We start from the raw sequence: 25,828 nt of genomic DNA on the forward strand, positions 1-25,828 counted from the left end.
TTTTTTTGGTAAAATTTTGGTTGTTTCCAGTCAAATGTTTTTTTGGTAAAAATTATTTGGCAGATGATGAGAAAAACTAAGCCAGCTTGTTTGAACTAAAATTGGGTGTAAAATTTAATTTTTGCGTATCATTATTTTTAAGAAATTTCAGAACTTTATACTGAACTTTATTTCCTCGTATCTTCAGAGAAAGAGTGGTTCAAATTACAAAATCTTGTACTCGATTAGGACATTTTACATAGGTACGTTGCATGATTAATATGTCGCATTAATAAGAATGGTCTTACATAGCACATCGATCGTTTCCCGCAGCTCCATCAAATTAAGTCACATCTAGAGCCTTCAATTTTGATGAATTTTCAGCTGAACAAACTCAAAAGCTTACCTCTATCTTTGATGTAATTTGATTTAGGGTCATCCTATTACGCAAATATAGCTATCCGTCTCACACTACGGTTTTCAACATATTCACCTCTCGCTCACACCCGTCAGCCACTTTAAATTTTGTTGATTGGTAAAGAGTATTTATTTGTTTTCGTTATATGAGTTAAAACATACAAACTATCTTAAGCGGCAGCTCTTATCACTAAAGCCTTCAAATTTGACACTTATCAATTCAGTGTTCATGCTAGGAGCGCAGTGCTGTGATGTAAATCAATTGTCCAATAAACAATTTAATATCCAGTGAGTTCGGCAAATGTTGTATCCAAGTCGTCGCAAATAGCCTTGTACTTTTCCTTTTCGTGGAACAAACGATCTGTTTGGGTTAAATAGCCAAAATGTATTGGCATACACTAAGATCCAATTAACACTGATCGAAATGAAAATACCTTCTAGTCTGTCGACATCCTTTTGCAGTCTCCTCATAATTTTTTCAGCATTCTCAGCACGAGTTTCAGCAGCCTTTAAACGTTCTGTGAGCGATGTCATTTCAACTTTAAACTCCTCAACCCGATTATTCGCCTTATGCTCTGACACTTCTAATGATTTCAACGAGTTACAAACGACCTACATCACAAACGATTTTGAATCAAATTGTTAAAATTCAAATTGCATCTTATACACAACCTGCAATTCTTCGTCCAATTCTTGGACTTTGGAAGCGCCATATTTAACACGTTCTTCGGCTGCTTCCAACTCATCTTCAACAACGGCCAATTTACGTGACACTTCATCGGTTTTACTGTCAGCATCTTCTGCAAGAAAGCGAGCGTCCTTCAAATGACTCGTCAACTGTTCCATGCGCTCTTCATCAAGTTGCAAACGAGCTTCCATTACTTTACACATACTAAAGATTTGAGAAACTGGTTACTTCCACTGTGTTCACAAGAAAATTCATAAGATTTTACCGATTATTTTCATCAGATTTTTGACTCGCTTCCATTAATTTATGTTGAGCAGTAATCGTCCGTTCTTCAGATCTCTCCAAGTCTTCTTCAATTTGTTCCACTTTACGAGTCAATGTTGCAACTTCTGACTCGGTGGCCGTTAAGGTTTTCTCTTTTTCCTCCAGTTCTACGTTGGACGATTCCAATTGATTTTTCGCGTTGGTTAAATCAATCTCAACTTGAACCAATTTTCGTTCACATTCTTTCGTTTCTTCCTTCAATATTTCGGCTCGGATATTCGCCTCTTTCACCTGATTTTCACACGTATCCGCCTTGTCTTGTGCATTATCCTTTTCCACTTTCATGGATTGCATTTTCTTTTTGATCGCGTCCATGATGAAGAATCTTTTTCTTTTGTCTTTTGAATGAAAAATTGACTGGATTCAGATCAGAAGAAAAATTTGAAATACGAAAAACTCGCGCCGAAGAAGTCGATCTGGTCGATTGAAGAGAAATACAATTAAATCAAAATCGAGTACTTCACTCCCACTCTATTCATTTATTCACATACTTTTCAATCGTTTGTAACTTAACAGAACACCAATCGGATCAGAACTGAACATCGATTGTGTATTGCAGTTTGTGGACTGTGTCCGAGAACATATATTTTTAGACCAATGTACAATTGAATCACTCGCTCCCTTTTCACTTTCAACTTCCTACATTTTTAATTTGCTTTTATTCAGAACGTTATTGAGAATGGCTTGCCAACCAAGAATAACAATTAATAATGTTCGGTTGAAGGTGGCAGATTTTCCCATACGATAACATGTCTGTCGCGCTACTATAATGGAATAAATAGCTGTAATACAAAAAAATTTGGCAAAGCTGGACCCCTGTCATCATAAACAACGTATGTTCGAACTAATGAAGTAATAGATTTTGAATCAAAATATGAAAACGCAGTGTTTCGGAAGTAATTGTTTGAAGATTGTTTTTTTGCCACGAAGGATTATAGCGCTCGCCTTCGGCTCTTGCTCCGTCTCGGCAAAATAAAAATCTCCAAACGAGGATGTAATGTACGAATAACTCTGTGTGTAAATCTGATTCATTTAGACTGTCCAGAGTTATTCCGGATGAACGAAGAAAAATCAAAAAATTCAAAAATAGTTTTTTACTACGCCACCGAGAGTAGCGGTAGCGAATTTAAAAGCTGTATCGTTGTAGTATACTGCAACGGCAGTATACACATAGAGGTAGACTCGACCTTGCAAAACAATAACAAAAAGTGATTGAACCATCAGAAAAACCTTTTTATTTTCGACACGGTGCCAAACCAAAATAGATTGAAATTATTCGAATGCAAACATTTCGTTCACATTCCTGTGACGATTTCGATTGATTGCGCGTAAGTTCTCTCGGACCAAAACATTTCAAAAAAAACTTTGTTTATCTTTTCGTTTATTTTGGTCAACGGCTGTCTGGGTTTCACCGGCACAGGCTAGTCGGAAAAGAGGCCAAACATACACAAATCTGGTGATCCCTCGTTTCTTTCCGGGTCATCATATAAATCACTCGAAACTTTCTGTTTTAGCTAAGAACATGTCTTGTGTTACAGATCCAATACAAACTCTAACAGATCGGAGGGCGTAACGTACTCTCTCAATGCGATTTCGGTTCAAACTGATCCGTGCCTGGGTCAGTCTCTCCATCGTTCTGCTCGCTTAACACGATACCTCTTAGCGAAAAACAGAAATTGCTCTGACCCGGTTGTATTATTGGGATAACAACGACACGAATTCAAACTCAAAAAAAAGAAATTCTCGCACCGAAATCGCTCCAAACGATAAAGACGAATATCCTCTACCAACAACAAAATAGGAATTTCCCGATTACTTATTGTATGAAGCGGCAAAAATATAAATCCTTTTTTTGTGTCTTATTAAATAACGAAAGAACTGAGGTCTGAGGCAGAAGCTTAATGTTTTCTTTAGCGATAGAATGAGAATTGATTCCATCATCAAGTAACAAACTGCGTTCATTTGAAGGATTGTATCGCACAACTTGGTGAAACTTTAGATTCGGTTTTATTTTAAAAACTTAAATATTCGAAGGTTTTAATTACTTCTTCTTCGTTTTTACAATAAGGCAATTCCCGACCCGAGTTTAAGTTTTTATACTCGAGTAGTATAAAACTTTGACAGAACTGGTATATCAATGAATGATTCAGTAATTTGATAAGAATTACCACCAGTGTGGTAGGTTGTAGATTTAACTGATGAAATCCGTCAAGCTGGGGTTCTTAAGCTAGAGGCATTGAGCTGGAAAAAATCATTCGTGTTTGTAAATATTTACTTATTTACAATTTAAAATGACCTCTTGTAATTGAAGTTGTCAGTGTCTGACGTTCCTAGTACATTACCTACATGCATGTTTCCAAATTTTTATTTTGGCCAGTGAAAAGTTTATAGCCCGAGCCTAAGGTAAGGGCTATTATCCCATGTGCTAGCACTAGCAGATAATAGTATATTACTCTCATATGAGGTGGGGATAAAGATTTCACGAGAGAGATATAAGAGAAAAGAGAAAACCGATTTAGCTGAATCACAAATTAATATTGTCGGATATATCGCTCGTATGCAATAATAAACATAGCTAACGCCGACCCGTACGAAACACCTATTCGTATCAAAAGCCTTTAATGTGAAACTCTTCATTTCTCTTACTTCATTTTCTTCTCTTCTGAAAAACTATTCTTCCTTTTAAATCACTTACATTATCCACTCTTTGCCTTGTTATCATATACAATTAAATTGCCGGAGGCAATATAGACAGCCCCGTACGAAGTCAAATTTCATAAATTCCTATTTAAACAGCTATGTACCGCTATATTTAACTATATTTCACTATAAATAAACATTTCACAGATAAATATATGCAATTATATAGCTCTATATGCCTGTATATAGCTCAATATAGCTGTATATAGGTATATATAGATGTCCGTATATGGAATCCCTGAAACCACTCACACTTAATACATTATTTCCATGTTAACAGAAACTCTCTAAGCATCATTTTTCCCACTTTATATCACTTTTAATAAAATCCAATATGGCCGCCGGCAGCCATTTTGTTAGGAGACCGGAAATAGTACCGATGCTTTACATTCGTTAATACCTTTCAAACAAAAAAAAATTCATGAAATTCGGTCAAAATTTACTGGAGATATTGTCAAAATACACCACGTTCACTGTACTTCCGAGTAGCCAGATAAGAGCTCACTTCAAGAGACCTAGCTCACGCTCCGGAGAACATAATTTCATGAACTTTTTTTTCCCTGATTGGTACGGTCAATACCTATCTAATAAAGCTAAAACAGACGAAATATGTTCAAATGTGGTCGACCTACAAGCAAAAACTGCTTGCCGCCCTGTGCCTGTTTCACACCAAGGGATCTAACTCACGAGTCGGTCATCCGATTTCCATAAACTTTTTTTTTGTCGATCCGTATTGTAAATACCTTTCATTCGATGTATCATTTACGAGTATAGCGTTTAAATGTCCGGAGATATCTTCGAAAAACCGTAAAGCACTTATTGGGCCACAGCTCGGGAGGGGTCGATCCAAAATCACTCATCTTCGAACTTAGCCTGTCTTTTTACATTACCAAACTGAAAAAAAAAGAATTTTCAAAATCGGATGCGTTTTACTCAAGTTATCGTGCAGACAGACAGACGGACAGACAGACGGACATTTTTTTTTCGCGGATTTGGCATCTCTAGACAACCACAATAGGTTTCCCCTTACTCAGGGAGTCCAATTCGACGTGTTACAAACGTATGCGTAAACTTATAAGACCCCAGTACTTCGTACGGGTCTAAAAATTACTTGACGTTTGCACCATAACACTATCGCGTGTTACGATATTATACTCGGGTAAGCCCTCGTGTACGTACATCTCTCGTTATATACTTCATGTGGCTGTAACACACTATTAGTTGCGATTCAATAGCGCTACATATTGGTGAAGAATTTTTTCCAGCTCACTGCCTCTACCTTCAGATCTTCAGCTCTACCGATAAATTAAGATTGGCTCACCTAGTTTGTGTAGATTACGTAGGTGGAAGCACGGGGTTTCAGGGGGTTTCGAACATTTAGTTTTTTCATGTTGCAGATATTGCAGTGTCAAATTCTGTCCAAGATGTGACATATTTGCTAGGTATTGGCCTTTTTCACAAAGTATAATCAAATGTTCAAAACCCCCTGCTGAACCGTGGCGATCCTCTTGTCAAACGGACAGTACATAAATAAATTCCATCATTTATTTCACCAGTAAAATCAAGATCCAGCCACACTTTGGTGGTAATTCTTATCAAATTACTGAATCATTAATCGATATGACAGTTCTGTCAAAATTTGTAACTTTATACTCGAGTATAAAAGCATAAACTCGGGTCGGGAATTGCCTTAATGTTTATAGATAAAACACCTCCTTCAAATCTTTCCATTTACCTTTAAATTTTCTTTAACAAAATTTAAAACCATCTTTGGTGCATCTCAGGTCATTGTTGAGTGGTTATTAACATTAGACGGCCAGCATGTATCAACAATTTAAACGTCGAGTCTATCGCATTCACTGACCCAAGTCAATATTTACATCAAAATCTTACTATCTCGACTATTTTTGAGTCCTCAGACGGAAAACTACACAAACTAGCTACTTACCTAACAACAACATTTTTGCTGAAATGTTGCTAATGTTGAAGGTATAGACATATAACCATTCCCTGTTTCAACAAACCATCGTAAATCATCGTAAATCAACTTTGCATTGTCATACATCAGGTCCTCAAAACCATCGTTGCACTCAATATCGAAAAAAACGGTCTGCAATTGGTGTTTTCAGCGTTGGTTTTCATACATATACGAATTTGTGAACAGGAGTTCATAAAAATGTGCCGAGAAACGAACCAAACGAATTGTGTGTATAATAGAAAGCAGTCTTTAATGTTATGGAACTACGGTCGGTATATGAAAAGGTAGTTTTGAGGACTGGAGTACAAAATGATTCGCTCTCATTTTTATTGCGTTGTTTATGTACTCCTGTTCACATTTTCGTAAATATACGAGAAATCGGCATTGAAATGGCTTTTTGAGGACCGATTTATTCATTACACGAAACGATGGTTTTGAGGACGTGATTGTTGTGTAGTTTATGTCTGGCAAACAGCAATCAGCTCTTCACATACTGAAAAATCACAGCTGAAATGTTCTTTTGAGTCCGTTTTATATGTAAAACCTGATGTATAGATAATTGGCAGGCAAACTATTTACCTTCTTCTAAGCGTTTTCAGAAAGTGTAAGCAGTACACACACTGGTCCATTTCTAGAGCTCGTCGGCTATGTTCTTTTTATTCCTCCTCAACACTACAAAAACATTAAACATTTGCCTTAAGACTTATCTAACGACCACTTGTCACAATATGCAATGCCATTATTATTCTACTGACACTAATTCTGTTCGACAGTGATTCCATGTAGGGAATAAGCTCATGTTTTCACATTAGGGAATCTGTTTTGGTTGGAAAATTGGAAAAGTATAATGAGATACGTCGTAGCAGCGCCAGCAATCTGTTGGAACATTAAAACTCTTATAAGTAATCGGATCACACTGAATGTAAGCCTCTCACTTACCGTGAATATCAGAGTCCGATCCAAGGGAAACAGATTCAAGGCGGTAAACTTTACTTTCCGATGAATTAGCTGCAACGAAAATTGCAACAATTTCTCCTTGGCAATGTCGTCGGTGGTGGTGTTCATTAGTTTGTGCACATAAATGGAACAATTTCGGTTCTAAACGAAAATTTCAAATTCAAATTTTTGTTCTCAAAAATCCCGACCGTCTTACCTCATTCGAAATGGCACAGCTCGACTGAATGATGCACAAAATGCCCAAGATATTCATGGCAACTTGAAATACTAGAAATATCAGAAATTTGTACGATTCTTCCTGGAATTCATCCGGTATTTGGCCGAATGCTATTTCCATCACATAATACAAATTGAAGACGATGATCAGGAAGCCAATGCCGACGATGGTTAACATTTTCAGTGCGAAATATTCTTCGGCTAAAAGGCATGTGTCACTCAGGTCGTCATGGATGCCGCATACATCCTTTACCACTTCCACCAGTTTCCGTTCGGCTAGTAAATTCGACGACGAGTCCTGGGACTGTTTGAATGATTTTAGTGGACTTATGGTAACGTTGAAACTTTTGGTTGATTCAGATCCGCATAGATTTCGGAGGATCTGAAATACAAAAAGGGTATCATTGACCAAAAAGAGGCTGTGCTGCTGTTTTTGAACAGAGGTTGTTGGGGCATCTTTGGTTTGAAAGAAAAATTCGAAAATTTGACGAAATTCAAAAATTTGACGAAATTTGACGAAATTCGAAAATTTGACGAAATTCGAAAATTTGACGAAATTGAGTAAGAAATTGATGAAGTTTAATGATGACCCAACCAATTTTTAACATTATCAAAAGCTTCTACCGAGAAAGCTACCGATGGTCTGCCTGGCAGAGTAAGTTCGGTAATGTTATGGATTTTACAAAAATTTATAGAAGAAACAGTTAAACTCACTTGGTTGACTGCTTTAAAGCGTGTACAAATCAACCTTGTAAAGCTCAAAAACGTCAGAATCAAATTCGTTAGAACGAAATATGGCCAAAAATGTGTCACGACAACAGAATAACTTCTCTGATTGCCGGATTTTCTTTGCAGCAAAAATGCAATAGTAGTCGCGGTATATATCCCACAAGCGACGGTCGCAACAAAACACGATTTTAAATTGAACCACAGTGCATTTCTATGGCTAATGTCTATCCCTAACTCAACGAATTTTCCATCAATGCAGCTCAGAGTCTCCAACATTCTCTTCAGTTTCTTCCGTAACACCAAACTGCACACATACACCGACGTTATCGACAGAAATGATGTGATCAAATTCAAATTTCCGCCAAAATTTGATATTGGACTTTGAAGGAAGAATTCCATCAGATTCATCTGGTTGAGGATGGTTGCCATAAAAGAAATTCCAAAAGTTATCATAGACAGTATCGCTGCAATGAATCCGAGTACGCTGGTTTGCAGACTTGACACACCGTCTTTGACCACTAGTCGATACGGTATCAATCCATAGATCAAGGATCCTCTCAAAAGTAGACGTTGCGAAGCGTACACATCCGTTGGATTGAATACTTGTTTCACGCGGTTGAATATTTTCGAAAAGAAAGGCATTTTCAAACAAAAATTTTGTCTCAATTTGTGCACCCACACACTTCTCAACTCAACAAATTAACGGTTTGAATAAATCTGCAAGGACTTTGAAATATATTTCCGATCCGAAGTAAATTGTCGATGATAAGCTTATCTCATTAATCGTTATCAGTGTAGGAACTAATGGTCTGACTAATTATAATTGATTCCATTAAACTCTAATTCATCAAATTATGTCTCCCATATACTAAGCCAATTAATGGTTTGAGTCTGCACAAAATTTTCTCAGAAAGACACGCACCATTGTTACAGTCATTTCAATTAAATTGTGGATTCCATTGAACAAAACTTGACATTTTCAGCATATTCATCCGAACTTTTCATGTTCTATACACCTCTTTCGTCGCCTCGGATCAAATTCACACAAAACCTAGACTTTTCAACTTTTTATCGCTTATATAAGAAGTAACGAAAAGTTGAACAGTTCAATTTTATGCAGCGCAATGTAACGAACGTTACACGCCTGGCGCGACTTTAGACTATTTAGTCTAGGTTAGGCACATGAAAATCAAAAAATTTAAATTTCGAGGAACCACCAGGGAAAATAGCATTTCCGGAAGGCTTTATTTAACCTGTCACAGACGGCAAGCAAATTGACAGTTTTACTATCTGATCTATTACTTCATTTGATCGAAGATTTTCAAAAATTATTTTCAGAAATCTTTTACTTCATTTGTTTTGAACATGCTTTTTGCTATATAAGACTTCATTAGTCAAAGCTTGTCGTTTATTATTGCTATCGTTGTCGATAACAGATGACAGTCGTCTGTAACAGATTAATGAAACATTTAAGCGCTGTCACCACGAAAAGCCTTCCATAATAGGAGTCACTACTTAACGAACTGTAAGGCCAACACACACTAGCATCTAGTGTCAGTTGGAAATATGATATGTCTATTGTTAAAACCGGTTTTTTGCTGATCTAAACAATATAAATATCGTTTTCTTCCTGTAGTACCAAAACCGTCACATTCACTCACCAAATTTAGTACCGAAAGAGCAACATTCTCCCCTACTATTTTCTCTCAATTTTCATTCCCGCTTATGTCATTTTCGATCCTATCTTTATTCTTTCCCAAATGTGTCAAGTTGTTGTATGTACGCGAATGTAATGTTTTTAGTGTTTTGTGACAATGCATTCATAAGGATTGCTTTCAGCATTCATACGGACTGCTTTCGGCATTCATTCGGATGTCTTTCGGCATTCCTACACAAGGGCCCTCTCAATAGAACAAACTGACAAATTAAAATGAAAAATCATATATTTGAATGTATGTGTGACAGCTCCGTGTACAGACAGTACACGGGACTCTTAATGTCAAAAATAAAGGGACTCATAATGTCAAAAGCAAAGCAAAGTTGACGTTTTCGTGTTAGTGGTGTGTGTGATATAATTTTTCAATGAATTTCGGTCATAATTCCTCTAGGTAGTCTACCTCTATGTTCCTACAGATTGCTTATTTTTCGACATTTGTGAGAATACATGCACACGGAACGGACTTCTTTAGGCATTCATACGGATTACTTTCGGCATTAATATGGAATGCTTTTGCACCGGTATGTTGTTATGTTTTGTTCGGAATGTGACTTTGGTACTCCAGGAAGAAAAATAGTATACAAACCACGGATCAAAAAGGTGTATTTTAGACCACGGTGGTGAAAACGTCCTTAGTCTCCGCTCCGCTTCGCGTCGCTCCATCCCTGGACGTTTTCACCACCTGGGTCTAAAACACACCTTTTTGATCCTTGGTATGTAACATACTATTTCCCGATGACACTAGTTGCTAGTGTGTGTTGGCCTTAAAGAACAACCAACAACGTTTTTTGCTTAATTTATCAAAGCGATCCAAGTCACTCACCCCATTAGCATACGATAATCTTTGTTTGATTTGAAATGCAATGCAAACGAAATGTATAATCACAATTGAAATAATGAACGGCGGCACAAAATACGATGTCCACACAGCAAAGCCTGGTACTGTATCTTTTTCCGCCGTGGCCAATAATATGAAGCTCAGAAATGTGAAGGCGAAATTGACAATCAGAAAACTGATGACACAACCCACATTCAACTTGAAACCGATCATATAATCCACTTTCACCGCGAGCAGTCGGAATTTCTCATCAATTCTCACTATGTTGTCCATTGTCATTTGAATCTTTTTCGCCGAGTACAAGCACGAACCGAAAATTGCAGCCATAGCCACAATTGAAGTTATAAATTGCAGATATCCACCCACCCGTGTAAGATCAGTGGGAAAGAAAAATACAACGAATGATTCTTGGCGGTAAATGGTCAATATAAAGCACGTTGTAAAGAAGACGATATGAAATGCAGCTACTACGTATCCAATTTTCGAAAATCGTAAAGCTCGCTTACTCTCACTATCAACAATCTTAAATGGAAATAGACCCTCGAGAATCAAAGTCATTGCCAATGGTCTTTGTGATGAGTAAATGTCCGTTGGATAAGCCCATTTTTTCAATTGCTTACACTTGGCCTTTAGCTTTTCCATTCCGAAGGAAGCACTCGCTGTATTTGTATTTTGAAAAGTCAAAGCCAACTAACGTTTTTCCGAATTTACCAGGAAAAATACTTTCGCTGATAAAATTTTATCGGTTCAGAAAATCTAGCTAATCATTTAAATCGAATCATTATTTACTTAATGGCAAGTGGCATTAATTCATGCAAACTTTTATATGACTAAGTTGAGTAGACTGATTATTGTCCAACGTTGATTGTGATTAATTAGTTATGTTAGTAAACCTTTCACAAACATAGCATAAAACCGGTCACCGGTGTCATTATCGAGTTCATTACTTTTATTGATCTGAAAGTGTCAAATCTTTTACTTCACTAGTTCAACAAAAGATTTTGCTACATGAGAACAAGAAGTTTTAACGAACGAATTTTTTTAAGTTGCAGTTATGTTTGCTTCTGTGGATGACGGTCGCTTGTTTTCGGCCTGTCAAAATTCGTTTTTACCGTACGATGGAAGAAACCTATTGTTCATAGTAGATTACATTGGATGCTGCGGAGGTAATTCATTACATGAGGGATCAATTTTGTGATACAAGCTGAACTCACAAAAGTGGTTTTTAGTAACAAGCTTTGGAAACTTGTATTTTGACATGTGTAGTTTTTGAAAAATTTGAGAAAATTTGGAAAATTCACGCCGTAAGTGTGCCAAAAATTTGAATTTTAAGTGAACGATTCGATGAAAAAGTGAACCGAAAAATACATTTCAACGCTTCATTGTATGAAAATGACGCTACGTTAGAAAGACCTCCGCACTTTCCATTTTGAATTTCGACCGCACTTACTGCGTGAATTGCAGGAAAATATTAGAAAATTTGGGACAATATTGGAAAACATTTCCCAAAAAATTGTCCTTCTGACATATATGTGTGAGAGGGCGGCATATTTAAAGAGTTATCAATGAAGAGAGGTATCATCATTTCAGGAGCGATAGCGGAGGACTTGACGCAGTCTAACTTCCAAAAAAAGAACGAAGAAAATTTTTTGAGACGCGGCAACTATCATGTGAGGAGCGATAGCGGAGGACTTGACGCAGTCTAACTTCCAAAAAAGAACGAAGAAATTTTTTTTGAGACGCGGCAACTATATATATAGCCGAACATTTCAGTTTCTACCCTTTGGACTATATCACCCCAAAACCTATTCTATCATATTTTCGCTTCAAATACGAGCAAGACTAGCTATCACTCGAAGTAGGTTAAAAATTGCCGTAGATACATCGTTTTGAAATCAGTCATTTTTCGTACTAAATACACCAAATTGACTTTTTCCAAACAATCAACTTTTTCCTACTCGAACGTAGGATGAAAGAACTAGTATTTTTTTGGGTTATGAGAGATAGAGAGGTAAAGTCCTCGGAAAATTTTCAAATTTAGTCAAATTTTCGATTTTAGTCAAATTTTCGATTTTCGTCAAATTTTCGCCAAATTTTCGATTTTCGTCAAATTTTCGATTTTAGTCGTCAAATTGTCGTTTTTCATCAAATTTTAGATTTTCGTCGTCAAATTGTCGATTTTCATCAAATTTTCGAATTTCGTCAAATTGTCGATTTTCGTCAAATTTTCGAATTTCGTCAAATTTTCAATTTTTGTCAAAAAAAAATTTGGTAAAAATTATTTGGCAGATAATGAGGAAAGCTAAGCCAGCTTTTTCGAACTAATTGGGTCTACAATTTAATTTTTGCGTAACGAAGCTGAAAGCGTCAACTCTAGCGATATCATTCATTTTAGAAATTGTACTTTTCTCGAAGAGATTTTTGTTGGGATAAATATTATAAGTGGTTTAGTAAAACAGAATCTTGAGAAACAGATTCGGGCGGGAAAGCTTGAAGAATGAATGGCTTCCAGTAGAACACTTTTCCGCCTAAATTTAGAGACAATTTCTAAGGTGATTTGTTATGTTTGTGTAGTAGTTAGTTTAACTTTAATTTGTCTACTTACCCCGGTCACTGCTCGAAATCTTTGCAAAAGCTGACCCACAACAGTTATAAACTTAACAACCACCAATGTCAAAATGAGATATGGAAAGAAAAACGACCACCACACCAAAAAATTGGGATACTCATTCCTTGTACTAAGCAGCATTAAGCTCAGCAAAACAAATATTAAATTCACCGAGTACAGCATCGTACATCCAATCAGAATTAAACGAAACACCGTTTTGTGATTGATTCCCTGGTGCAATTCGGCGAACCGTTTATCCACTTCGTACAAATTTTCAAAAACTAATCGAATCTTGTGCCGCCGTACAATTGAAATTGTGTACAATGTCACCATTGAAGCACACGATACGGCAAACTGTAAATAGCCACCGAAAGTCGAAATTTCGGTCTGGAAAAAGTACACTACGAACGACTGATCGTTGAAAATAGTGTGGAAAAATGATGTAAAGTACAGAGACAGTTGAATGAGAGTGAAAGACATTCCTATCTTCGAAGTCTTCAGGTGAGCTTCGTCATTGTTAAATTGAAATGGGAATAGACCTTCAAAACGGTACGTCACCCACATTGGCCGATGGGTTGAAAAAACGTCAGTCGGATTGAAAGTTTTTCTCAGCAGATTTTTTAACTTTTCCATTTTTATTTTCGCGCAAAATGCTCTTGCTATGTCTGTAACTGGTATACTAACCGAATTTTTGGAGTCGTCTCGAATTTCAGTAATCTTGATATCAACCATTTGGTTTTATAACGATAACAACTATCACGTTAACCACTTACTATTTTATGGCCAAATGTTTCTTTAATACTTTCGCTAATCTGGATCTAAAAGAAATTATTTTTGCATATCACTTCACTGATAAGCAATCCTTTACAATGATGGATCGAAGAAATGATTTGGTTAGGCTGAATGAATAGCAATCAAATACGCGTGCCAAATATGATACGCATTGCTTACCAATGTTCCTCCTTGTGTGAAATTTACCGATTGGAGTCGAAGTCGAAGCCGAAGTCGGTAAACAATACACATGAAGCCATTTCCATGATTTGTCCTATTGTCAAGTAAGGTGAGGTTCCTATACACTTGGAGAGTGTATTGGTGTGTATACCCATCACTAGTGATGGAAAAGTCACTTTATCTGTATGTGCACCAACACACTCTGGCTAATTACATTAAAATATGTTTCAACACAGACCAATCCACACGTATGGTGTGTACTTTCCTCGTGCTACGCACTATACTTATTTACGCTTCTTTACAACGTCATTTAGGAAAGCGTTGTTCCTAACTTATGCTAAAAGGCTTTTTAGCAAATTAGATTCAAGAAATCGCCTCCGGCTCGAGCTGGAAACATCTCATTCGCTAAAAAGGCATTTTGACATACGTTGGGAAAATAACTATTGCACCACTTCCAGTAATTTCTGTCGTGTCTTTATTCTCTACGTAATTCTCATTTTTTTACTCACCTCGTTCATTCGATCATATCTCGTTTTAATCTGATTCAGCACGCACGTGAACATGAAAATCACTAGGTTCACCATTAGATTCGGCAGGAAATACGATACCCAGGAATATATCTTAAATTTCTTATTCGAGTGTAATACCATCAGTATGCCTCCAAACGTAAACGACACATACAGAGTCCATAAAATTGTAATGGCAACACAACCGAATCGAAAGCCTCGGCTATGGTTCGGCTCGAGTAAGAAAACTTTCAATTTTGAATCTAACGCGTATTGACGATCCAGAACGGTTTTGATTTTGTTCCGTTGACAGAAGCATGACGCATAAACGATGATCATCGATATGAATGATACGGCGAAATGAAGGGTGTTACCAACTTTTGATATTTCGGTTTGGAAAAAGCATTCGATGAAACTTGTATTTTGGATCAATGTCTGTGCAAACGCGTACGCGAACACTATATGGTTCATAACAGCGACACAGTAGCACCACTTTGACCGTTTCAAACTTTGTTCGGCCACTTTAAACGGAAGTAGTCCACCACAACACAACGAAAATATCAACGGCCAGTGACTTTCGTACACATTCTTTGGCTGGAGAATGGACCGTATTTTTGTCGGAATGCTCTTAAGTTTGTTCATGTCTCTTTTCAGTCCTTCGCGGTTTACAGCACAACGCTCAATAAAATTTAATTTTATTGATTCAGTGTCTGTCCGCAAATAATGTTCAAATCAAAAGGGAATTTATCCGATTGCATGCGTAGATAAGATATGAGAGTCATATGGCAATTGATAATTACGATTTTGTCTATAAATTAGATTCATGTTCGATAAATAATTGGGATATGTTCATTAGGGCGTATCGAATTTTGAGAATTTTAAGGGTCGCGATAGCCTGTGTGCGGAAAACGTAGATCATTGAAAACTAAGTCCAGGCATATGGTTGATGGATCCGAAGGTGCCCGGGAAGAAGTCCCCCCGGACGACTTTAACTTTCAAATGGTCATAACTCGGAAAGTTAAGAGTATTTTTGAAAACAATGTTCTAGCAGGATGCAGAGCGGTAAAAACTCTACAAAACTGCCAAAGAAACCGATGGTCCAAAAGGTGTGTCTGTCGAGGTTTTCTAACATCGAAAGTTCGACATTTTGGTTTTTGACTTTTATTTCCTGAGAGACAAATTATTAACTTTAGCTTTTGGCATGAGGTTGTAGAGGAGGTCGAGTACTACCAGTACACTAGGCATTGTCCCGGTCGGCGATCCATCCGAAACCGTTAACATTTTTGAATGGACTTTTTAAGTGTACCCACGTCGCCCACGAAGCCATTGCAGACAATGTAACCGGTGTTGCTGAGTCGAGGTAACCTTGGCCAGTAAGGGCACATAATATTCCATAACAGTAGCTGAACTCTTTTACAAAATATTTAAGAATTCGGTGTAGCACATTTTGTACTACAAAATCTGAGAAAGTGAAATTTGTGAGAAAAACAACAAATAATCGTTTTAATTAGTTATTTGACCCACGAACAGTAGTAAGAAGTCGATTTCGTTGCAAATACACATTTTTCGATATTTTTACAAAAGGTTGAACTTCGTGGTATACCGTGTCAATATAATGTGCTACATCGAGATCCCAAATATTTTGTAAAAGAGTTCAGCTACTGTTATGGAATATTATGTGCACTTACTGGCCAAGGTTACCTCGACTCAGCAACACCGGTTACAGTGTCTGCACTGGCTTCGTGGGCGACGTGGGTACACTTAAAAAGTTCATTCATTAATGTTGAAAAAGTGGTTTCGGATGGATCGCCGACCGGGACAATGCCTAGTGTACTGGTAGTACTCGACCTCCTCTACAACCTCATGCCAAAAGCTAAACTTAATAATTTGTCTCTCAGGAAATAAAAGTCAAAAACGAAAATGTCGAACTTTCGATGTTAGAAAACCTCGACAGACACACCTTTTGAACCATCGGTTTCTTTAACAGTTTTGTAGAGTTTTTAACGCTCTACATCCTGCTAGAACATTGTTTTCAGAAATACTCTCAACTTTCCGAGTTATGACCATTTGAAAGTTAAAGTCGTCCGGGGGGACTTCTTCCCGGGCACCTTCGGATCCATCAACCATATGCCTGGAATTAGTTTTCAATGATCTACGTTTTCCGCACACAGGCTATCGCCGCCCTTAAAATTCTAAAAATTCGATACGCCCTAATGTTCATTGTTCAAGGCCGTCGTTTTAACCAGCTCGTGTCGCTAGTATTCTTGGTATTGTTAGCATTAGAATCATTTCGAGATTTAATCGAAAATCAATATTACTGCCTTGGTAAGTATGAGGCAACCAAAATGTCTATGAGCTCTGTCCTGAAATTCTTATTTACTTGGAGAGTAGCCTTACAATATTACTTAATAACACAATGATTTGCAGTTAGAGGCAGCATGAATTTGCTTCACCTGTTTTTTACCTGATCCACACAAACAAACAAAACTGTTTATATGGTTTTACCACTACCACGCCCGTGCGTATAGTAGCTTCAACCGTATAAACAGCTTTGATTGTGTGCGTGGATCAGCTGAAAAACAGCTGAATCAAATTCATGCTGAAATTTCATTGCCTCTGACTGTAGGACCCAAATAAGACTTTATAGATAGAGTTCTTGTTTAGACACAAAAATGGCCTCAACTACCCTATCGAAAATACACGGACGGCAATTGCCATTAAGCTTATCAACAGTTCAATTATCGAGCCTATTACGCCTTCTAAACTGAGAATTTTCAAAACATTGGTACCCAAAGCTCATGATTCATAGCCGTTAGTAAATGGTAAAATTCTACTAAAATGTGTGAACTCTTTTACTGTGGAACTGTATATGAGTTCAACATTAGCATAACCATTTAAAATTGAGTCAGCCACCACAAAAAAAGTCCGTGATCTGCGATGGAAAAAGTATCTAATTTTGTGCTGTGTCATACGATAAAATCGTCATGGAATGTTATTCTATAAGTTCTATTAGACAAGAAGGAATGTGATCTTCATGGATGTAAACAAAGCTAAGATTTTTTGTCATTTGGTCGAGTGGTCTCTCAGAAGTAGATTTAGCATTTATTAAATATTGTCATGGTCAGTTACGCGTACACTATACAACATTGTTGATGTTTATCTGATGATGATTTAAGCATATTATAAACATACACGAAAGAAATTACTTAATTTGTGAAGAGAAATTTTTTTCAATACCAAAATCGTTTTTCTATGACCATCACTTGCCATGCATTCAATGCCTAGGTCTAGTGAATAAAATTACAATAAATTATTGAAGTATCAAATCGTTTAATACGCCGTGTCTACATACCCATACGAGTCTTATACACAAGAGCGTATGTTGTTTTTATATCCGCACATTATCCAGCACATTTATGTTATACGTATACGCTCACGGACCAAAAAATGTTTTTTTTTTCTCGAAAAAATTTCACTGTCTGGTTAAGCTGCTGGTAAACCAATATTCGTTATTTAAATGAGCTTGCAGAGAGTTTTATTTGAAAAAGAAAGAAATGACGAATATTTTCAAAATTACTCATCGAGTGCTTTCTTAGTGTAGTCTATTTTAGAGAAAAGAAACAATTGTTAGATGGAAAAATGACAAACTCTGACTGATGCACTCTAGCAAATAAAATGTTCAAAATAATGAAGTAAAAGATTTGAAATCAATCTGTTAAGAATATTTGGACCAAATGAAGTAATAGATCGGCTAAATTGCAGTTTAGTGGAACAACCCCGATTTGGATGAAAGTGTATGGTATCGACAGTGGGAGGTCTCCTGATGACGAAACAACAAGATTTGGGGCGCGGAAGCCCCTTCCATGGCCGCCAGGGCAATACAAAGTTTTCACACTTTTTCGAATTTTCGTGTGTTTTTTTGACGGAATCGACAGTAGAAGATTCACTGATAACAAAACAACAAGAATTAGGGATCAATAGCCTCTTCCTGGCCGCCAGGGTACTCCAAAGTTTTCACACTTTTTCGAATTTTTGCGTTTTTTTTAAGGAATCGACAGTAAAGGTCCACTGATTACAAAACAACAAGAATTGACGCGCAAGAGCTCCTTTCAAAGGTGCCTCGCCTCTCAGAAGAAATTATCCTTGTACGAAATGCCGAGGACTTCATTGTGCCCTACAAAATAACTTCATTTTCCTTGTACGAAATACCGAAGACTAAAGTTTACGACGCAAAAAGACAACAACGAAAGACGAAGAACCCTCTACTGCCACCGACTCAGAGACGGAAGAAGAATATAATGACTGCAATTAAATACATACGTAATTTCATTGCAACAAAGGCATCAGTACGTAAAAAACACAAAAAATGACGCTTCCCTAAAAAAACGCAAAAATTCTCCCTGGCGGCCAGGGAGAGGCTATTGCTTCCTAATTCTTGTTGTTTTGTCATCATTGGACCTTCTACTGTCGATTCCATCAAAAAAACACGCGAAAATTCGAAAAAGTGAAAACTTTGTATTGCCCTGGCGGCCATGGAAGGGGCTTCCGCGCCCCAAATCTTGTTGTTTCGTCATCAGGGGACCTTCCCCTGTCGATCTCACCCACTTTCGTCCAAATCGGGGTTGTTCCACTAAACTGCAATTTTGCCAATAGATCTGACAGGAAAACTGCTGATATGCATGGTGTCTATGAAAGGTTCAAAAGTAGACATCACAGATTTTAACGTTTTTCATGGTTTGGGGCAAATTTATAGAATTTTTCTCGTAATTTGGTCCCTTTGCATGTAGAGTAGTAAACGTATCTGTTTACCTTCATATTGATTACTCACTCCAGGAATAAAATTTTGACTCGTTTTGCGGGGATGGTACATGTTTTGAAACCATACTTTTCATATATCATGCACTTTTCTCAACGTAATAGTATTTTACATGCTACATGCGTCGAAAACCGAACTTTTCATGTTTGAAGCACGTCTTTCGACGCCCTCAGCATGTAAAATCCATTACATAACTCGGTATAAAAGTGAAAAATCTCGGTTTTTATGTGTTTATTGACCTCGGCCTCGCCTCGGATCAACAAAGTTCACACTAAAACTCCACTTTTCATCTTTTTATCCCTAGTCATGTAAAATCAATTACATAACCAGAATAACAGTGAAAAGTCACTTGTACCTTGACCTCGGGTTCGCCTCAGATAAAAGAAGAATTTTACAACATGCCATTCCCTGATACCATTCTCTGACTTTGTGGCGCATTATTTCATTAGCATTAGTGCTGAGTCAATCTGAATGCAAATTTTAAAAGTTAAAAACTTATTTTATCTCACATCAACGACTCCACTAAATGAATGCACGCAGCACATTCATCTACATGAAAATGTATTGTAGCTACGTGTGGTCAAACAAACGAAAGAAATTGTTGAAGGTGTAATGTTGATTTATGAGATTTATTTTGTTTTGCTTGTAGTAAATAAAATCGAAATTTTGATTAAAATAATGTAATGAATGAGATCGACCATTTGATTGCTAAAATATGTAAACCATTTTGAGTTAGTTCGAGAGAAAAAAAACTCTTCGGAACGATTAATGTTCGGGTCAATCAGAGTCAATCAGTCGCAATCTGTGTTTGGTATATCTGTTACACTTTCTTTCGTCTAATAATGACCGGGAGGGATTGTTAAGGTACTTCTTTAACGTGCATCGAATTTGAATCCATAAATTCAAATTATTACCGTGCAGAGTACACAGAGAAAAATTGTTGGAATAATTTTTGAACTGGTGTGCTCTCGTTGTTCACATCTATGGCCAATGCGCAATGCTTTTCACCTTGTTTTTCTTACAATTAAACATAGAGAGGGAACCATTCTTTTTTTGACTGGACAAATATTCTTCTTCTTATTTGGAATTGGAACATTACGTGTGGAAAATAGCGCAAATCGAGCCTCAAGCTAATTTCCCTCTCGTCAATTAAGCTTCCTAACTCACCCCTCGCTCAGTTGGCTCATGTTGGATCATGTTATTACATTTATCAGATTAAAATTAATAGTTGGTCAGGAATGACAAGTTTTAATACAAATTGCAATAAAAAAATCATTTCAAAATCACTTGAGAAATTTATTCTGACAATTCACGCCGTAAGTGTGACTAAAATTTGAATTTCAAGTGAACAAGTCGATGAAAAAGAGAACCATTCCAACGCTTGTTTGTATAAAAATGACGTTAGAAAGACTTACGTGAGAAAGATTTTGAATATCAACCGCACTAACGGTGTGAATTTTTCCCAAAATCAACCGGCCAGCGGTGCACATTATCCACTTTACATGTAAATTCTCTTCGGATTAAAATGAAAACGAGAGTAGACCGGCTCTAAGCCGAGTGAAGTCTTTTTCTTTTTCTCAATTCTGGAGCTAAAAACTACGAAATATGTGAGCTATAAATAGGCAAGCAGGAAGAATAGTTTCATCATTCGATATCCAGCTGTTAAACAGTGAACATCTACACCAACTTTCTGTCAGTTTCGTAGTCAACTACCCATTTAGTATTCAACTACCAACTTGGAATTCAACTATCAGTTTGGTAGTCAACTACCCAATAATGGAATTATAAATAGGCAAGAAGCCTAAATAATTTCGTCAGTAGGTGTGCAGCTCTTAAACAGTTAACATCTCTACCACCTCTCTATCAGCATGGTAGTCAATTTCCAGTTTAGTAGTCAACTACCAAAAATTCAAGCTTTCAATAGGCAAGCAGGCAGTGCCGGACTGGCTCAAAAAAGCCCTTCGGGCGGTGTATGAAGAAATTTTTCAAAAGACCATTCGTTGCCATTTCTTGAGATACAAAAATCAAAAGGCCCTTCGGGAATCGCCCGAACGCCCATAGGGCCAGTCCGGCACTGCAAGCAGGCAGTTGGTGCGCAGTTTTCGAATAGTAAAAATCTATGCCGAAAATTACGTTTGGTAGTAATACAAAATTGTCGAATTGCAATGTTTGTGGCACAGACACGTATGGACAGGCAGATGAAGTGTCCACTACAGAGTATATTTGATAGAAGAAAAAATTCATAAAAAAAACAATCAAGAACGTCCGTCTTTATGTTATCATCCGTTATCGAAGAAGGCGAAAAAAATGAGCGATGAGTTAGAGGTAACATTCTATATTGCAAAATGTATGTTTAAACAAAGGAAGTACAAGATTAAAAATTGAGTTAAAGTTGTTGCAACAATCGAAGTAACAGATTTCCATGATCTCATTATTTGTTCGACGCTGAAAGGTTTGTCATAATTAAAGACCCTTCTATGTAAAGAATTCACAATTTTCTTCTGTGCAGCATTAAATCAATTAAATATTATTTGAAGCTAAAACATAAAGCTAATAACGCATTAGATTACATCAAGTTGAGAGACGTAAAAACAAATTCATTGATTTTTAGGTAACTAGAAAACATTAATTTGAAGTACTCTCAACATTCACCTTCGAGAATTCTTATAAAAATTGTTCGATTTGGTAGTGACCCAAATATGATTGCGTTTTTTTCCATTAACCCAGCTAAAAAGTATAAAATGAGTCGGCTTGTTATTAGAAAATTGGTTTTTGTGTAACGTAAAATCTCATAAAAACAAATTCGATCCTCAATCTTACATCTGTGTTTTGTTGCTTGGACCCATAGATTTATTTAAATGGCTTCATAAATCTAGTTAGATACTCTACAAATAAAGTGGAAAAGAAGCAAAAAAAAAACGTGATGACGAGCTGTGAATGTTTATATGCAGATTTCCTACATCTTCATAAATATTTGAATGGAAGGTTGTTGTGTAGAGCTACTCACCAATTTGTCTTATTTGATTAGGTAATGAGCAATGACAAAAGAGAAAAAAACTAAAATAAAACGATGCAAGTTTTGTGTAATATTGTTCAGACAAGGATACATTAGTTTTTATGGGCATACGCTGCGAACATCGATCTCAACAACAATAATATAAATGGCTTGTTGTTTGCATAACATCATGATGCTGGGAAGGTGTCAGAGGTATTTTAACAAGTCAATAAAAATGTATATCGGTAGATCTCGTAGTCTATCTTGTTATCGAGAAATCGTGAATTCTTTTCCAATATTTTCCCCAATTTAATTTTGTGAATGCTTAAAATGTTTTTGAAACCAAAATTTCACTTTGAGCACGAGAACACGACTTTTTTGTCACAAGCAATTGGATTTCTGCGAAATATTTACACTTAAAACGAATGTCGGAAACTTAAAGAAAATGAGGATCATTTATCGATAATAATTTGAGCGTTTGATCCGATGATAAAATGGATCGTTGATCTGATGACACACTCGGAACTTCGGATACTTTGAGAAACTCAGCCTGTAAAAAGTGTACAAAAAAACTACGGAAAAAATCATTAGTTCGAACGGGAGTGCTGGAGGTCCCAGGTTCAATGAAACACATCTGAAATTTTTTTTGTATTCTGAACTAAGGTCCCTTAGATAAAATGTAATCCCTCTAAGACGTAATGATTTAAATTAAATTAAAGTAAATTAAATGAAAACCAATAATTTGGGGTTAAATGAAATTAATTTCCGAGAGAATTGAACTTTAATTCCAAAGAAAATTTAGTCGCACACTGTAAATCCCTAAATGATATAGATCCAGGTCCATTGTCCATTATTCTCTGTGTAAAAGTGAAAAAAAAACTGTTGACGCCAGAATTCATTGTATGGATCAATTTTATTAAATCCTTCTAAAATTCAGAATTAGGAGAAAATCCTCAGAGGATTCACCTCTGACTTGAGGCTCGGAACAGGTCAGGTCGACCTGAAACCTAAATCTGATGAAACGGAACCTAAATAGAAATTTTTTTCCTGGCATGAATTTACCTGAAATCTGAAGATCAATAAAAGTTCATATACATCAGGTCAGATTTAATGTGGGGTTTTTTCAGGTATTCAGGTAGACCTGATTTACCAGAATTTTTACTGATTTTCAGATTTCAAGTAAATTCAGATCAGGTCATCTCGGATTAAAATATTCTTAGGTTGACCTGAAGATCAAGAGACCTGTTCCGAGGGTGGCGGGACATTTCCACACCATCAATATCGTCAGGAACGATATTATCGTTTTTTTGGACGATACTACCGTCTAAAAAACGATATTATCGTCTAAAAAATGATAATATCGTTTTTAGACGATAGTATCGTCCAAAAAAACGATAATATCGTTTTTTGGACGATAGTATCGTCTCAAAATCGATATTATCGTTTTTTAGACGATAATATCGTCCAAAAAAACGATAATATCGTCTAAATTGAAAAATTCTAAAATATTGTCTGGGCGATAGTATCGTTTCCTTGTCGATATTATCGTTCAAAAAACGATATTATCGTTTTCTGGACGATATTACCGTTCTAGAAAATCTAATGGATATTTTCGTTTTCTGTACGATAATATCGTCCAAAACGATAATATCGTCCTGGGCGATATTATCGTTTAGTTTTGGGTGGTAATATTGTCCAGGACTCAATTTTACTCAGAGGTGCAGCAAGAACCGAATTCTCTTCCAAAATATCTAAAAACAATTGTCAGAGGAAATCACCTACACATCAGTGTTTAAAAGGCGTTTAGTTCGTCCCTAAATAATTCATCTTTTTACGAAATGAATACCAACTTTGATTGTACATAAAAAGCGTTTTAACACGCCGAGCGATCCGGCCCACTGCCCCGGAGCGAAGCGGAGGGCCGCAATGCGAGCCGGGCGCCGGAACGGTGTCGGAACTTAGGAGTTAATTTTTTTTTTTAAATTTACGGAACCAAATGAACCAATTTTTAATATATATTTGCCGTCTATAAAAAGGTGTTTATCTACAAGATTTTGTGTTTCGTCTTCAACAACCATCCAGAACGATAATATCGCGCAGGACGATATTATCGTCTAGAATTTTTATTTTAAATAAATTAAAAACGATATTATCATCCTGGACGATATTATCGTCTCAAATTTAAAAAAATAAATTAATTAAAAACGATATTATCGTTCTGAACGATACTATCGTCCAGAACGATATTATCGTCCCAAAAATTATCGCCCAGGACGATAATATCGTCCAAAATAACGATAAATTTGTTCAGAAAAAGAAAATAACGATAATATCGTCCAGCGGATATTTTCATACAGGACGATATTATCGTTTAAAAACGATATTATCGTTTTTTTAAACGATAATATCGTCAAGAAAACGATAATATAGTCCTGAAAATATTTTAAAATTTTTAATTTTAGACGATATTATCGTCCTGGATGAAATTTTTTTGGACGATAATATCGTTTTTTAGACGATATTGACCGTGTAGTTATGTCGCCTCATCGTTCCGAGACTTATATAACTAAACGTCCCCGAACGGAAACGATTTGGGCGAGGACTTTCGACATAAGAATTCTGTATATATCTTTCTTCTTTATCGGAATAATGAAAATAGGCCGAGAAACTTTAACATCAAGGCTCAGAACAGGTCAGATCAACCAAAAACCTGACATGATCTAGATATATATTGACCTGAACCTGAAAACCTGACATGTCCTGAATTCTACCTGACTTGACCAGTTTTGCAGTTTTTGACTTGACCAAGGAACGAAAAACACGATTTTAGAACTCCGCCGCAACGAAAACTGCCAAGAAATATACAAATGAATCAGGTCAATTCAGGTTAAAGCTGAAACAGGTCAGGTTGCATTTCCAACGCATCAGGTCAGATCAGGTCAGGTCACATGAAAATAAGTTTCTAGTTTTGGGTTTGAAACACAACCAATTTTTAATTGTACCAAACATTTATTTATTCAACCTACGGTTTCGATCACAATGTGACCATCTTCAAGAGTCGTTTCAAACTAAATATAATTCAGCATACAATATGCATCGTCTAAAATTTAAGACAAAGGGAGAACAATTCTATTGACAAGAATACTTTCAAACAAAACAAGTATCTGTGTGACTCAACTTACTCAAAAATTGTAACATCAATGTCAAAAACAGAACGTTCCTTCTGGATCTCTTTAAAGAGAGTCAAGAGTGGCCGTCACATGAAAAAAGTGATATAGAAATTGTCGTAATTACCTTTCATCAATTTTCGAAAACCTTCGGGAATTCGGACGATTTATATACCAAACCAATATAACACTCTATTCCAGATCTGTACAATGACCGAAGCACAAAAATTAAAATTTTTTTC

General features: G+C 36.5%; 2 protein-coding genes across 5 annotated transcripts; both read right to left on the reverse strand.

The window, feature by feature from the left end:
- Positions 1 to 664: 664 nt before the first annotated feature.
- Positions 665 to 2,006, reverse strand: LOC119072560 (tropomyosin-2-like). The gene is made up of 5 exons (XM_037177796.1): positions 1,900 to 2,006; positions 1,350 to 1,824; positions 1,069 to 1,288; positions 831 to 1,008; positions 665 to 757 (listed from the first exon to the last, which is right to left on the reverse strand). The coding sequence occupies exons 2-5, from the start codon at positions 1,721 to 1,723 to the stop codon at positions 675 to 677; spliced, it is 855 nt and encodes a 284-aa protein (XP_037033691.1). The 5' UTR covers positions 1,724 to 1,824; positions 1,900 to 2,006; the 3' UTR covers positions 665 to 674.
- Positions 2,007 to 6,713: 4,707 nt separating this feature from the next.
- On the reverse strand, positions 6,714 to 15,266 carry LOC119072561 (putative gustatory receptor 28b). 4 transcript variants are annotated; one of them, XM_037177800.1, is made up of 4 exons: positions 14,612 to 15,266; positions 7,240 to 7,641; positions 7,026 to 7,184; positions 6,714 to 6,962 (listed from the first exon to the last, which is right to left on the reverse strand). In XM_037177800.1, exons 1-4 carry the CDS (start codon positions 15,248 to 15,250, stop codon positions 6,882 to 6,884), a joined length of 1,281 nt encoding a protein of 426 aa, XP_037033695.1. In that variant the 5' UTR covers positions 15,251 to 15,266; the 3' UTR covers positions 6,714 to 6,881. The 4 variants fall into 4 exon arrangements, with proteins under 4 accessions (XP_037033695.1, XP_037033696.1, XP_037033694.1 ...); XM_037177801.1 differs by lacking the exon at positions 14,612 to 15,266 and adding an exon at positions 13,149 to 13,769; XM_037177799.1 differs by lacking the exon at positions 14,612 to 15,266 and adding an exon at positions 10,529 to 11,213.
- Positions 15,267 to 25,828: the final 10,562 nt, after the last annotated feature.

Source organism: Bradysia coprophila, assembly GCF_014529535.1.
Source record: "Bradysia coprophila strain Holo2 chromosome IV unlocalized genomic scaffold, BU_Bcop_v1 contig_84, whole genome shotgun sequence".
Lineage (NCBI taxonomy): Eukaryota > Metazoa > Arthropoda > Insecta > Diptera > Sciaridae > Bradysia > Bradysia coprophila.